The sequence below is a fragment of the Oryx dammah genome, unplaced genomic scaffold (assembly GCF_014754425.2).
Source record: "Oryx dammah isolate SB20612 unplaced genomic scaffold, SCBI_Odam_1.1 HiC_scaffold_20, whole genome shotgun sequence".
NCBI lineage: Eukaryota > Metazoa > Chordata > Mammalia > Artiodactyla > Bovidae > Oryx > Oryx dammah.
Genome location: NW_024070204.1, coordinates 12,305,341 through 12,317,831, shown reverse-complemented (window position 1 = coordinate 12,317,831; position 12,491 = coordinate 12,305,341). Strand labels below are relative to the sequence as shown.

General features: G+C 40.2%; 1 protein-coding gene across 1 annotated transcript in view; it reads left to right on the top strand.

Annotated features, from left to right (window-relative positions):
- DNAH5 (dynein axonemal heavy chain 5) overlaps window positions 1-12,491 on the top strand; it is a 265,487-nt gene that overhangs the window by 209,095 nt on the left and 43,901 nt on the right. The window contains exons 66-69 of the mRNA XM_040262501.1: window positions 2,801-3,044; window positions 4,026-4,140; window positions 4,631-4,821; window positions 10,134-10,255. Coding sequence (XP_040118435.1) covers window positions 2,801-3,044; window positions 4,026-4,140; window positions 4,631-4,821; window positions 10,134-10,255 — 672 coding nt within the window. The remainder of the gene's footprint in view (window positions 1-2,800; window positions 3,045-4,025; window positions 4,141-4,630; window positions 4,822-10,133; window positions 10,256-12,491) is intronic.

The following is a 12,491-nucleotide window of genomic DNA, read 5'->3' as shown; positions in this document are numbered from 1 at the left end:
CATATTCTGAGCAGCTATTATAATCCAGGCACTGGTTTCAGCTACTCTGCTGATGATACCCACACAATCTCTCTCTGAGCTGATTTATGTACATTTTGCAGATGAAGAAACTGAGGCATATAGACTTATGTAACATGGTGAAGGTCATGCACTTAGTAAATCCTGGGAGTTAGAACTGAAACAAGTCTTCTTGATGTCAAAATCCTCACTCTTCCCACTGCTTTGCTTTCCTTTTCTTACCTGTTTTCAAGTGAGGACTTTTAGAGTCCTCTAGGGACTCACCTCTAGAGTCCTTACCTCTAGGGACTCAGAAACAATAATGAGAGTACATAAAATTTAGGAATATGGCAATAATAATATTTGAATTATTTCCATTCAATTTTATTATCACTTTATTTCCTAGTGTAACCATATTGTGAGTGCATTTATTGTTAACTGTTTATGGAAATGATTTTTATAGTAGTCATTAAACATCCCTTGTTTGTACTAATTTCTACAGAAGCTCAAATCTGAGATTCTTATCTAGTGAATAAATGAATTAAAATGACCAGTAAGAAAGCTTTCAAATGTAACCAAATAGCATATGGAAGCAAAGATAAGTAAGTCTTAATTGCATTGCTATATCTCAAAGAATTAAGAATTGATACAAGTTTGTTTAGTTAAGGAGCATTTGTTTTGCTTAAGGAGAGAAATTTTCCTTTCTAGAATGTTCTACACCTAACTCACTGTGCTTAGAGCATGAGTTGGGAGTCTGGTAGGGTCCCATCCACCTAATTGTTTAACCAATGGTGAATAACTAGCTGGACTGTAGAGGTCAGTGCTCTTTGCTCTTTGTCTGTATACAGTTTTGTTATCAGGAACTTTATTTGTAACTTTATGGTTTTTGTTGCAAAGGCAGAATTTTCATGTCTGTATTTCTGGCAGTAAGATATGACTAGATTTTCTGGTACACTAACATGTTTCAGTTTATCAGTTTGAAAAGGGGTAGAGTGATTAATCATTCACTCTGCAGTATTGAGAGCCGACCATATACCAGCACTGTACTCAGAGGAATGTGTCAATGAACTAAAAAATCCTTGGAGCATAACTATTAAGTAAATTGTGTGTTATAATAGAAAGTAAATAATCATGTCATTAGTGAATAGTCTCATTATGTTTTATATGTTTTCATATGATTCATCTCTGTGTATAACTTTAGATTTCTAGTTTTCTAGGTAGGGCTGCCCTCACAGCTCAGTTGGTAAATCATCTCCCTGCAATGAAGGAGACCAGGGTTCGATTCCTGGGTCGGGAAGATCCCCTGGAGAAGGAAATGGCAACCCACTCCAGTATTCTTGCCTGGAAAATCCCATGGACAGAGGAGCCTGACAGGCTATAGTCCATGGGATCACAAGAGTTGGACATGACTTAGCGACTAAACCACCACCTAAACCAGGTAGGATATAAAATCTACAAAACCTGCTGAGTCATTCTAGAGTACCTAATTGAGTATGGACCTTTCTGAAGCCTCTCTGTCAACGTGAGCTTGGTACCACATGCCTGGTAGCTGGACCTAAACTGCTGATAGTGCTTTCCCATTCAAGGCACCTGCATTTATCCCTAGTTTTCCCAAACTGTATTTACACTGAAATGTGCAAAGCTTCTTTAGTGATGCAGCTAAACGTAGGTAGGCACCTTGTCAATGGACACTATATTTAGAAAGGTCTTCAAGCAAACTTGCAAATGCATATTTTTCTCTTTAATTTTTATTTTAATTTTTGATATCTTATTCTTGGGTTTCTCATTGATGCAGATTGACCACTTAATTTTTATTAAAAATCTTTTTTGGCCTACCACAAGGCATGGGGGATCATAGTTCCCCGACCAGGGATCAAACTGTTGTCCCCTGCAGTGGACGCACATGCCCTCTACAGTTTTGAACCCCCAGGGAAGTCCTTCTTTGCAGATTTAAAATTCTATTTCTTCATAGTCTTTCCCTTTTTTGATTCTTTTATTAACCTCCAGTACAATTTGACTTTCATGTACAGTTTGACCTGGTGCCTGAAGCATATTGTCTCTGGTTTGTCATGGCCATTTCCTCCTTCCTCCACCCTCACCAGCCCCATCTTTTCTTTCCTTCTCTTTCACCGTCTCTCTTTCTCCACACTCCCTATAAGGAAGAAATAGCCAATCAGGACAATACTCTCCCAAAGCCATTTTTCTCCCCAGCTTCCCACAAAGGTCTTTCGGGAAGGATTCAGAACTTCCCTTCTCTTTAAGAGAACAGCAACTTTCCTTTTCAAATTGAGATGATTTTTCAATTTATACGTACCCACAGTAACAGTACAGTTTGCCTGCCTAACTTTTGGACACTTGCTTGTCACAGAGTTGGATACTATTTCAACAGGCAAGTTGAAAATAATCACATTCCAATGACAATAGAGCTCTTTTAAGCAATAAACTAAGCAGAGGGAAATGTATTTAATTTGAGCTGCATATATTATATTCAAACAAACATCAGTTTCACCAAAACAGGAATAAATATGATCACAAAAGTCACTTAAAGCTGAGTTGACTTTAGGAAATAAATAGATGGTCAATTGTTAGCATTGGTAATATTTTTAGCACATTTTATGTTGCTTGCCACCAGTTCTTTCCTCTATGAATTCATCTTCTCTGATTTTGATGTCTGTATTTCCTGCAGTCAAATATGATAACTATAGTGCAGGAATTTGAGAGAGCCCAATAGGTAAACTTTTTAAGGAATGGCTAAATGATAGTTGTTAATTAAGGAAGAAAATATATTTATGCAAATTAACAGGAATTGGAGAAAGAAAGAACTCATCTCATGGAAGATGTAACTGCAAACAAAAGGAAGATGAAGGAGCTGGAAGATAATTTGCTTTACCGTCTGACCAGCACCCAGGGGTCCCTGGTGGAAGACGAGAGTCTCATCCTTGTGTTGAGTAAGACAAAAAAGACAGCTGAAGAGGTGACACAGAAGCTGGAAATTTCAGCTGAGACAGAAATTCAAATTAACTCAGCCCGGGAGGAATATAGACCTGGTGAGTTTGGTAATGAAAGACAAATGTCACAGGAAAATGAAGCGAGAAATGAGAATTAGAGAAATCGAAGTAAAGATGTTATGCAAATGACTATGCTATGTGGGGTGGCCATTTATGTTTTATGTCATTTCTTTAGATATTCAGCAAAATTGAGATGAAGAAATTTTATGATGGTATAAATTTTCTAAGCGCTTATAATTTATGTTATTGGCAAATTCCTTAAGGTTCCTGTGAACTTATTTTTAAACCAGAAAGTTAAGAGGAGGACATCTGACTGCAAATTAGTGAAGTCTGAGTAATCCATACTGCCTTTGTGGGCTGTTTATTAGTTGTTTATCATTGGTAACAATAAGCCTGTATTTTGTTTGTAGTCTTCCTAATAGGAAGGTAGTTCTCTGGTCTCATGGAAACTCTCCAGTCTTATTCATGAATCAGCAAATCAGTGTTGTTTACGGGTTATAAAGGGAGCCTGCTAAAAGAATTCAATTTCCTTTAGTAATTTATCATGCCTTCTGGAAAAATAATTGAAACAATATCTACTGGTGGACAGTCAGGAGCATCATTTCTGTGATGCCTTGGTTTGCCAACTTGAGGCCAGGGTTAGTCAGGGCTTCTTCTGGAGCTTAAGAACGGGGTTCTTACAGTGCCTACGCAATTTGCTGGGTGTTACAACCTGTGCTGTCCCACTGGTTGTCTTCTCTACCTATGAGAAAATGTAATAAAATGTATTTATAAGGGATCTAGAGATTCTAAAATGGAAAGGATTACTTAATGAGGGCAAACAGCAGGCTACTTGTACAGAGCTTATAAAGAAGAATTAAATGTATGTGATGAGATTGCTCTAGATGCCCATTGCTGGAAGATAGTCATTGCTAAGACTTATGACCTTTGTTGTTTTCATTTAGCATTCAGACTGATCTGTGCATGGGTCATTTATTGTCCACCCTTATCGCAAGTGCAACCTTGGTCTTTGTCTTTCAGTTGCCACCCGGGGTAGCATCCTCTACTTTCTCATCACGGAGATGCGCTTGGTTAATGAGATGTATCAGACTTCGCTCCGCCAGTTCCTTGGCTTGTTTGACCTTTCCTTGGCCAGGTACGTCTGTACTCAGGAAGCCAAGCTGAATTCGGTATATGTGGGATAGAATGATGATAGTATGTTGATAACTCCCCCGCCTCACCTTTGCTACTAAGCTGCTTCTTCTTTTTTAATCTAAATTGAGCATAATTACCAGTATGTTAACAAATTATTATTCTCATTTGTTATTTTATGATCAGAGAAAGCGCTACCAACCATTGATCGATTCCTTTAGGTTCACAAGTTTCTATTTAACAAGAAAATTCCCCAGATGTTGTTGTGAGTGATAATGTTTGGCGGGTAAAAATTGATTCAGATGACGTGAAGGATTCTCATGTTATTTCACATTGAGAGAATGCTTGTTATTTCAGATTTAGGAGGCTTACTAATGATGTGTATAAAATAAGAATTGGTTCTCCAGTTACTTACTTTCCATGAAAGACGTTGTTTTTAAGAACAATTGAAAAGGGCAGTGGGCTAAACCTGATTTAAATGCTCTCACCTCCAGGTCTGTCAAGAGCCCAATTACAAGCAAGAGGATCGCTAATATCATTGAGCACATGACCTATGAGGTTTTTAAGTACACAGCCCGGGGGTTGTATGAGGAGCACAAATTCCTGTTCACGCTGCTGCTTACCCTGAAGATTGACATCCAGAGGAACCGAGTCAAGCATGAAGAGTTTCTCACCCTTATTAAAGGTCAGTATAAGACTAGAAAGCATTGTGCACGGGTGCAGTTGTACGAATTAATGTGAGGGTTGTATGTGTGTTTTAGTAGTAGTTTCCTTGCATTTCATTGAAGATTGCACTTATGAGAGATATTTTATTTGTCCATTTATTGAATGAAAATTTTTTGCATTTTATTATTTATTGTATCAAAAAAGAAAATATATATCTTTGGTGCTGGGTCTTTGTTGCTCTAGGGACTTCTCTGTTACCTAAAGCGTCTGCCTACAATGCGGGAGATCCGGGTTCGATCCCTGGGTCGGGAAGATACCCTGGAGAAGGAAATGGCAATCCACTCCAGTACTCTTGCCTGGAGAATCCCATGGATAGAGGAGCCTGGTAGGCTACAGTCCATGGGGTTGCAAAGAGTCGGACATGACTGAGCGACTTCACTTTCACTTTGCTGCTCTGCATGGGCTTTCCCTAGTTGCAGGAAGCAGGGGCTACTCTTTGCTGTGGTGAGAAGGCTTCTCATTGTGACAGCCTCTTGTTGCAGAGAACATGCTGTAGGTGCACAGGCTTCAGTAGCTGGAGCACATGAGTTCAGTAGCTGCAGCACCTGAGTTCAGTAGTTGCAGCTTGCTGGCTCTAGGGCATGGGATCAGTAGATATGGAGCATGGGCTTAGTTGCTCCATGGCATGTGGAATCTTCCAGGGCCAGGGATCAAACTCGTGTCCCCTGCATTGGCAGGCGGATTCTTATCCACTCTACCAGGAGGCAAGTCCCTGCGTGAATATTTGTTGAGAACCTTCTGTGTGCTAGGACACAGAATAGGCACTTGGAACACTTAATAAGCAAGTATATTGTGTAGTATGTGAGAAGCTAATAAACACTGTGAGGGGAAAAAAAAAACAGAGAAGGATAAGGGAGATGGGGAGTTACACAGTATGTGGAGTGAGGGGGCGTGTTAACATTTTAAATGGGATGTTTAATGGGATTTCTAATGGAGTGGGACTCTTGAGAGATGGACAGGTAAGCCAAGACCTGGAGGAGCAGGGGGTGCTGGCCTTGGGGACGTTTAGAGAAGTGCCGAGGGAAGAGGAGCTGGCATCAGTGCCTCTGTTGGGAGGGGGCCTCGTACTGTCTCCAATGTGATGGAGGCAAAACAGCAAACACGGTGGCTGAGCAGTGGTGAGCGACCATGCTACTCATCCCATGCGTGTTTCCTCTGTGTCTGTGGCAGCATTGTTCACAGGTTGAACAATCTATTAGGCTAGCCAGTATTGAGCAGGCTCTGGGAATTGGTGATGGACAGGGAGGTCGGGCATGCTGCAGTCCATGGGGTCACAGAGTCAGACATGACTGAGCTACTGAACTGAACTGATTGAAAGTGAAAGTCACATAGTTGTGTCTGACCCTTTGCGACCCCATGGACTGTGGCTCACCAGGCTCCTCTGTCCATGGAATTTTCCAGGCAAGCTGGCCAAAAAGATTTTGGGGTTTTTCCATAAGATGTTATGGGAAAAACTCAAATGAACTTTTTGGCCAACCCAATACTATACATTTCTAAAGAAAGGTTTACTTTTTTAAAATATATATATACATTTATTTATTTGGCTGCACTGGGTCTTAGTTGCGGCATGTGAACTCTTAGCTGAGGCATGTGGAATCTAGTTCCCTGACCAGGGATTGACCCAGTCCCTGAATGGGGAGCTTGAAGTCTCACCAAGGAAGTCCCTGGAGATTTATCTTTAAAGATAAAACACAACTTTATCTTTGGACAAGGGGTGGATTTTCATGACTTCACCTACATGGAGAGTAGATTTGCAGAGGAACTTGAAGAGGATCCTGTGGGGACAGAAGGGAAGGGCACAAGGACACAATCTGTAGGTCAGAGTCACACTTAACATGCATACCAATGCATATTTATATACATATGCCTGGGAGGAAAGCTATGGCAAGGCTAGACAGCATACTAAAGAGCAGAGACATCATTTTGCTGACAAATGTTCATCTAGTCAAAGCTATGGTTTTTCCAGTAGTCATGTATGAATGTGAGAGTTGGACCATTAAGAAGGCTGAGTACTGAAGAATCAATCCTTTCAAACTGTGGTGCTGGAGAAGACTCTTGAGAGTCCCTTGGACAGCAAGGAGATCCAACCAGTCAATCCTAAAGGAAATCAGTCCTGAATATTCCTTGGAAGGACTGATGCTGAAGCTCCAAGACTTTGGCAACCTGATGAGAACTGACTCATTAGAAAAGACCCTGATGCTGGGAAAGATTGAAGGCAGGAGAAGAAGGGGATGACAGAGCATGAGATGGTTGGATGGCATCACTGACTCAATGGACATGAGTTTGGGCAGACTCCAGTAGATAGTGGAGGACAGAGGAGCCTGACATGCTGGTGTCTATGGGATCGCAAAGAGTGAGATGCAACTTAGTGACTGAACAACAGTGCATACAAAGCTTATAATGGGAATGAAGTCTCATCATTTGGACATGAAAACTTAGAAATGTATGATTTGGGGATGACATCTCTTTCTGTCTCTTCTTTGTCTCTAATCCTTGAACCCTTGCCGTTGTTTCTTTATGTTCCAAGCTTCCTAAATCAGAGCACATGGAAGATGAATAGTTGGAGAGACATTATCTTAGGTAGACCTGTACGCATAGGAGTTGCCTTCTTCAGTGAGTTCTTTGTATGTCACTGATTTCTGACCTCAGTGACTCTGGCCCTTGAGTTTATGGGGTTTCCTATGGGAAAGTTGTTCCTGACATCCTCAGTTCAGGCATAAGATGCCTTTCTCCATGGGAATGACATTGACCTTGACATCTAGAAATGGTTGAGATACTGTAAAGTATGTTGTAGCTTGGCATAATCAAAACAAACATGGAATTTAAAGCTGGGAAGACTCTAAGGGAAAGTAGTGGCCTATCCACTCTGGGATAAGTGGTTTTGAGCAGGTTGTTTAAACTTTTCAAGGTTCAGTTGCCTTAGCTATGAAGCAAAGATAGTCATTTCTACATAATAGGCTTATTGAGAATTCACACAATGTATATAAACCCTGGAACATAGAATATGCTCAGCAGATGATGGGCATTGTTATTTTATCTTTAGTTTTTTTAGTTTATTTTGATTTGTCTGAGGCTTGCATAGGTTGGACAGGATTTTGTGGACTTCCTGCTTCAGCACCTGTTTCTTGTGCTCCTTTAGGACGCAGGGCTTCATAAAATTTCCCTTTGTTAGCTATGTTGGTGAGAGCTGCCCAAAGACATCAACTCCCTCTGTAAGGATTTTGAAATCACTTAGTTGAAAATGTTTAGATAGCAATAGTGTTTTGGTACTGATCTTTTAATTTACTCGTCTCTAAGATGGGAAAAGGTGAGTCCAGAGGTTTTTCTCAGTCTGCCTTAGCGATGTCGCTTCATGATTGTGTGGTACAGCTTGTATGAATCATTATAAGTGTGTTTCAGTTCTACAAAGTTTAATAATAAAGATTTAATTCTCAATCATCTTTAGAATTTTAGAATTATTGCTATCCCAGCTGTTCATTCTTTGGGAGTCCATCTAGTCTGGTGCATATTATCCAGGAATATGTCCCCACCCTCCACTACAATATTCTTTGTGGCCCATTGTACCCTTCTGAGGCAGCCAAGATATTCACGACAGAATTACCCTCTATTAAACAATGAATAATGCTATGGTTTCAAGGAACCCTCTTTTCCATGAAAGTCTTTTCTCTAACCATGTGGTGGATATGTTATTCTTTTCAGTTTGTTGGAAAATGGACATTTTCCATGGAAATTGGTGTGACATTTTTCAACACAGTGCCATTGTACTTAGTTCTTTAACTGCTCCCTGGTGTTCAAGCAATCTGTTTTGATTTTAGGAGCTAATATTTTCACTGAAATGACTTCACTTATGTCTTGTTCCACTTACCTTGGAAGTCTACTAAGATGGCTTTGGCAAAAGACAGCAATTTTGTAGGGTCGATGGTACCTGAATAAAGCAGAGATTGCCTCAATAAATATCTTGAGTATTATTATTTGTTTATGACTTGCTCTGTTCAAAAAAAGATTGTAGCCAAGTGGGTTGGTTATATCCTTTGAAGAATTATGCTTAGAGCATATTTTCCCTGAAGCATTTTACTAGATGTTATTTATTAAATGGTATATTTTATCCTATAGCAGACTTGCTAGCTCTTGCTTTGACTTAAAAATGATTGTTCACACATTTAGTTTTTCTGGGATGGACCAAAGTAACATTTTTAAGCTGTCATTTATTTATTTTATGGTGCTATGAGAGTTATAGGAGGTTAGATGAATTATCAGCAAAGAGATAGGAGTCAGTACCCAACGGAAATGTTTGTTGTGGGTAGACTGGTCAAGGATAAGTGACATGGCACAGAGCCCTTGGATGTGCTCAACACGGATGTAAATAATATACTGGTTCAAGAATCTCTTAAACACAGGTAGTGTTACAAACAAATCTAGATAAATTCTCTCCTTAAAATGTTGTTGTTCAGTTGGTCAGTCGTGTCTGACTCTTTGCGACCTCATGGACTGCAGTACTCCAGGCTTCCTTGTCATTCACCATCTCCTGGAGTTTGCTCATACTCGTGTCCATTGAGTTGGTGATGCCATCTGATGGTGAAACTCATCCTTAAAATGAGCTTGTGTCAATATTCGGCAGTTCTTAATGCTGAAAACAGAGGCTCATTTAGTGACTCGCAGCTGTGTCCTTGATCCTGTTTTGAGTGCTTCACACTCACCTTATGTGTTTTCTGTCATTATCACAACACCTGAAGTGAAAATGAAAGTGTTAGTCTCTCAGTGATGTTGGACTCTTTGTGACCCTATGGACTGTAGCCTACCAAGCTCCTCTGCCCATGGAATTCTCCAGGCAAGAGTGCTGGAATGGGTTACCATTTCCTTCTCCAGGGAATCTTCCTGACCCAGGGATCGAACCAGGGTCTCCCTCATTGCAGGGAGATTCTTTACTGTCTGAACCACCAGGAAACACCTCGGTATCATTATTCCCATTGTATGTATTTGAATACACAGTCCCAGACAGATGAGTTGACGTCACACACCTTGGCCAGGTGTAGCTAAAACAGAATGCACCACTTACCTGGATCCAGACCTATATCACTGATCCTTAAATGTATTTTTCTGAAACCGTCTGTTCCTTTATTAAATGTTAAAGCTTGTTCATCACTATGATTGTATTTCTGAGTTTAATAAATGTTAAGATAGTAAAAGAATAGTTTCAGCAAGTTTTTTTAAATACAGATATTATTTGTACAGAAACAAAATTTTATTAACATAATATGTTTAACTTGAAAGGTGGTGCCTCCTTGGACTTGAAAGCCTGTCGTCCTAAACCATCTAAATGGATCCTGGACATGACCTGGCTAAATTTGGTGGAACTCAGCAAACTTAGACAGTTTTCTGATGTCCTTGATCAGGTAACTTGTGCTTTTAATGAACATATGATTATATCCCAGTGGGCAGCTTCCTGGTTTATCCCTGGCTATTTGGGGAAGAGAAAGATTTCTTACTGCTGTCACTCCTAAAATGGAATGACCAGTGCTTGACCTTCCTCATGGCTCGTTCATATTCTGATAAAGTACACTCCGCCCATGGCAGGCTGGTCTCCAGGAAGAAATTAGTTGCCCAGGAAGTTTAACTAATGCTGTCCTGGGCCATATGTCAGTATCACCAGTTGGCGATCTACCAGTGGGAAAACAGATTCAATTAGTTTAAGAGATTGATGTTACAATATAAAATCATGCTATTTTCAATTTTTTTTTTTGTTTTTCTACTCAAAATGAAACTCTAGTATTGCTTTTCTCTAAAAAAAAAAGAGAGAGAGATTAGATATGGTCAAGAAGTTTTGTCATCTTCCTATAGATTGAATGACGAGAAATAGGAACAACCTGCCTCTGAATGCTAAATATCCTTTCTTGCCTCTAGTTCCTGTTTCTCTCTTCTTCCTCTCCTTGTTTACACTGCCTTAGCTAGGCATCTGGGTATGAATCTAACACAAACACCTGACCTTTTATTTTTAGAAGTTGTACTTTCATAAACAGCCAGTTTTGGGTGAATTGTGTGTATATTGGAATTATGGCACTTGGGTATGGAAATTTGAATTGGGACAAGTCAAAAAACAAGTTCTTGAAAATCTGATGACCAGCGGGAAGTTGTGTGAATAGCAAGGTTGCTTTCTTCAGCTGCACATTGAAGGCTTTGACCAGAAGATGTCCAAACACTGGTCCTTTTTTAAAACTGATGTATGATTGGGCTTTCCTGGTGACTCAGATGGTAAAGAATCTGCCTGCAATGCAGGAGACCTGGGTTTGATCCCTGGGTCTGGGAGATCCCCTGGATACCCACTCCAGTATGCTTGCCTGGAGAATCCCATGGACAGAGGAGGAGCCTGATGGGCTACAGTCCACAGGGTCGCAAAGAGTTGGACTTGACTGAGCAACTAACACTTTCACACATGATTGATTCACAGTGTTATGTTATTTTCTGGTGTACAGAAAGGTGATTTAGTTTTACACACACACATGGACACACACACACACACACACACAATATTCTTTCTCATTAGGGTTTATTATAAGATATTGAATTTAGTTCCCTGTGCTGTACAGTAGGACCTTGTTGTTTATCTGTTTTGTATATGGAAGTCTATATCTGCTATAACCCCTGATTTCTCTCTCTCCTACCCCCTTTCCTTTTTTTGTAACCATAAATTTGTTTTCTATGTCTGTGAGTTTGTTTCTGTTTCATAAGTAAATCTATTTGTATCACGTTTTAGAAATGATGTGTATGTCAGTCACTCAGTCGTGTCTGACTCTTTGGGACCCCGTGAACTGTAGCCTGCCAGTCTTCTCTGTCCATGGGGTTCTCCAGGCCAGAATACTGGAGTGGGTAGCCATTCTCTTTTCTAGGTGATCTTCCTGACCCAGGGATCGAACCCAGGTCTTCTGCAATGTGGGGAGATTCTTTACCACCTGAGCCACCAGGGAAGCCTTTAGAAATGATGTCATATGGTATTTGTCCTAACGTTGGTCCTTGACTTTGCCGGCTTAGGTTGACGGAAAGCTTAAGCTATATTTTCATGTTTTGGCTTAGGCCTGGTGATGACCGTGTAATTTGGGTGCAAGCTGTTCTCTTGGGTTAAATAGCTTTTCTTTGGGAGATTTTAATGAATTCTAGCTTGTTCCCCTATGGCGTAAACTCCTAGTGAGCTTTCCTGTACCATTGTTTGTTATTGAAGTAACTGTCTTTTGGAGATTATATTTTATGCCTGAAATCCCTCCACAAAATGTAGTCTTTTGTGATTGAAACAGGTTATTTTTATTCTTATGTGATACTTTCTGAATATGAACCCATATGCCTTTTTCCTTTGATTACACCTCTGAGAAATACATTTGGACCTTTTTTTTTTTAAATTGGGGTATGATTGCTTAACCATGTTGTTAGTTTCAATGAAGTGAACCAGCTATATGTATACATATATCCCACCCCCTATCCATCCCTCTAGGTCATCACAGAGCACCGAGCTAAGCTCCCTGCGCTATACAACAGCTTCCCAGTAACCATCTGTTTTACACATGTATGTATGTATGTGTGCTTAATCACTCAGTCATGTCCAACTGTTTGTGACCCCATGGACTGTAGCCCACCAAGGTC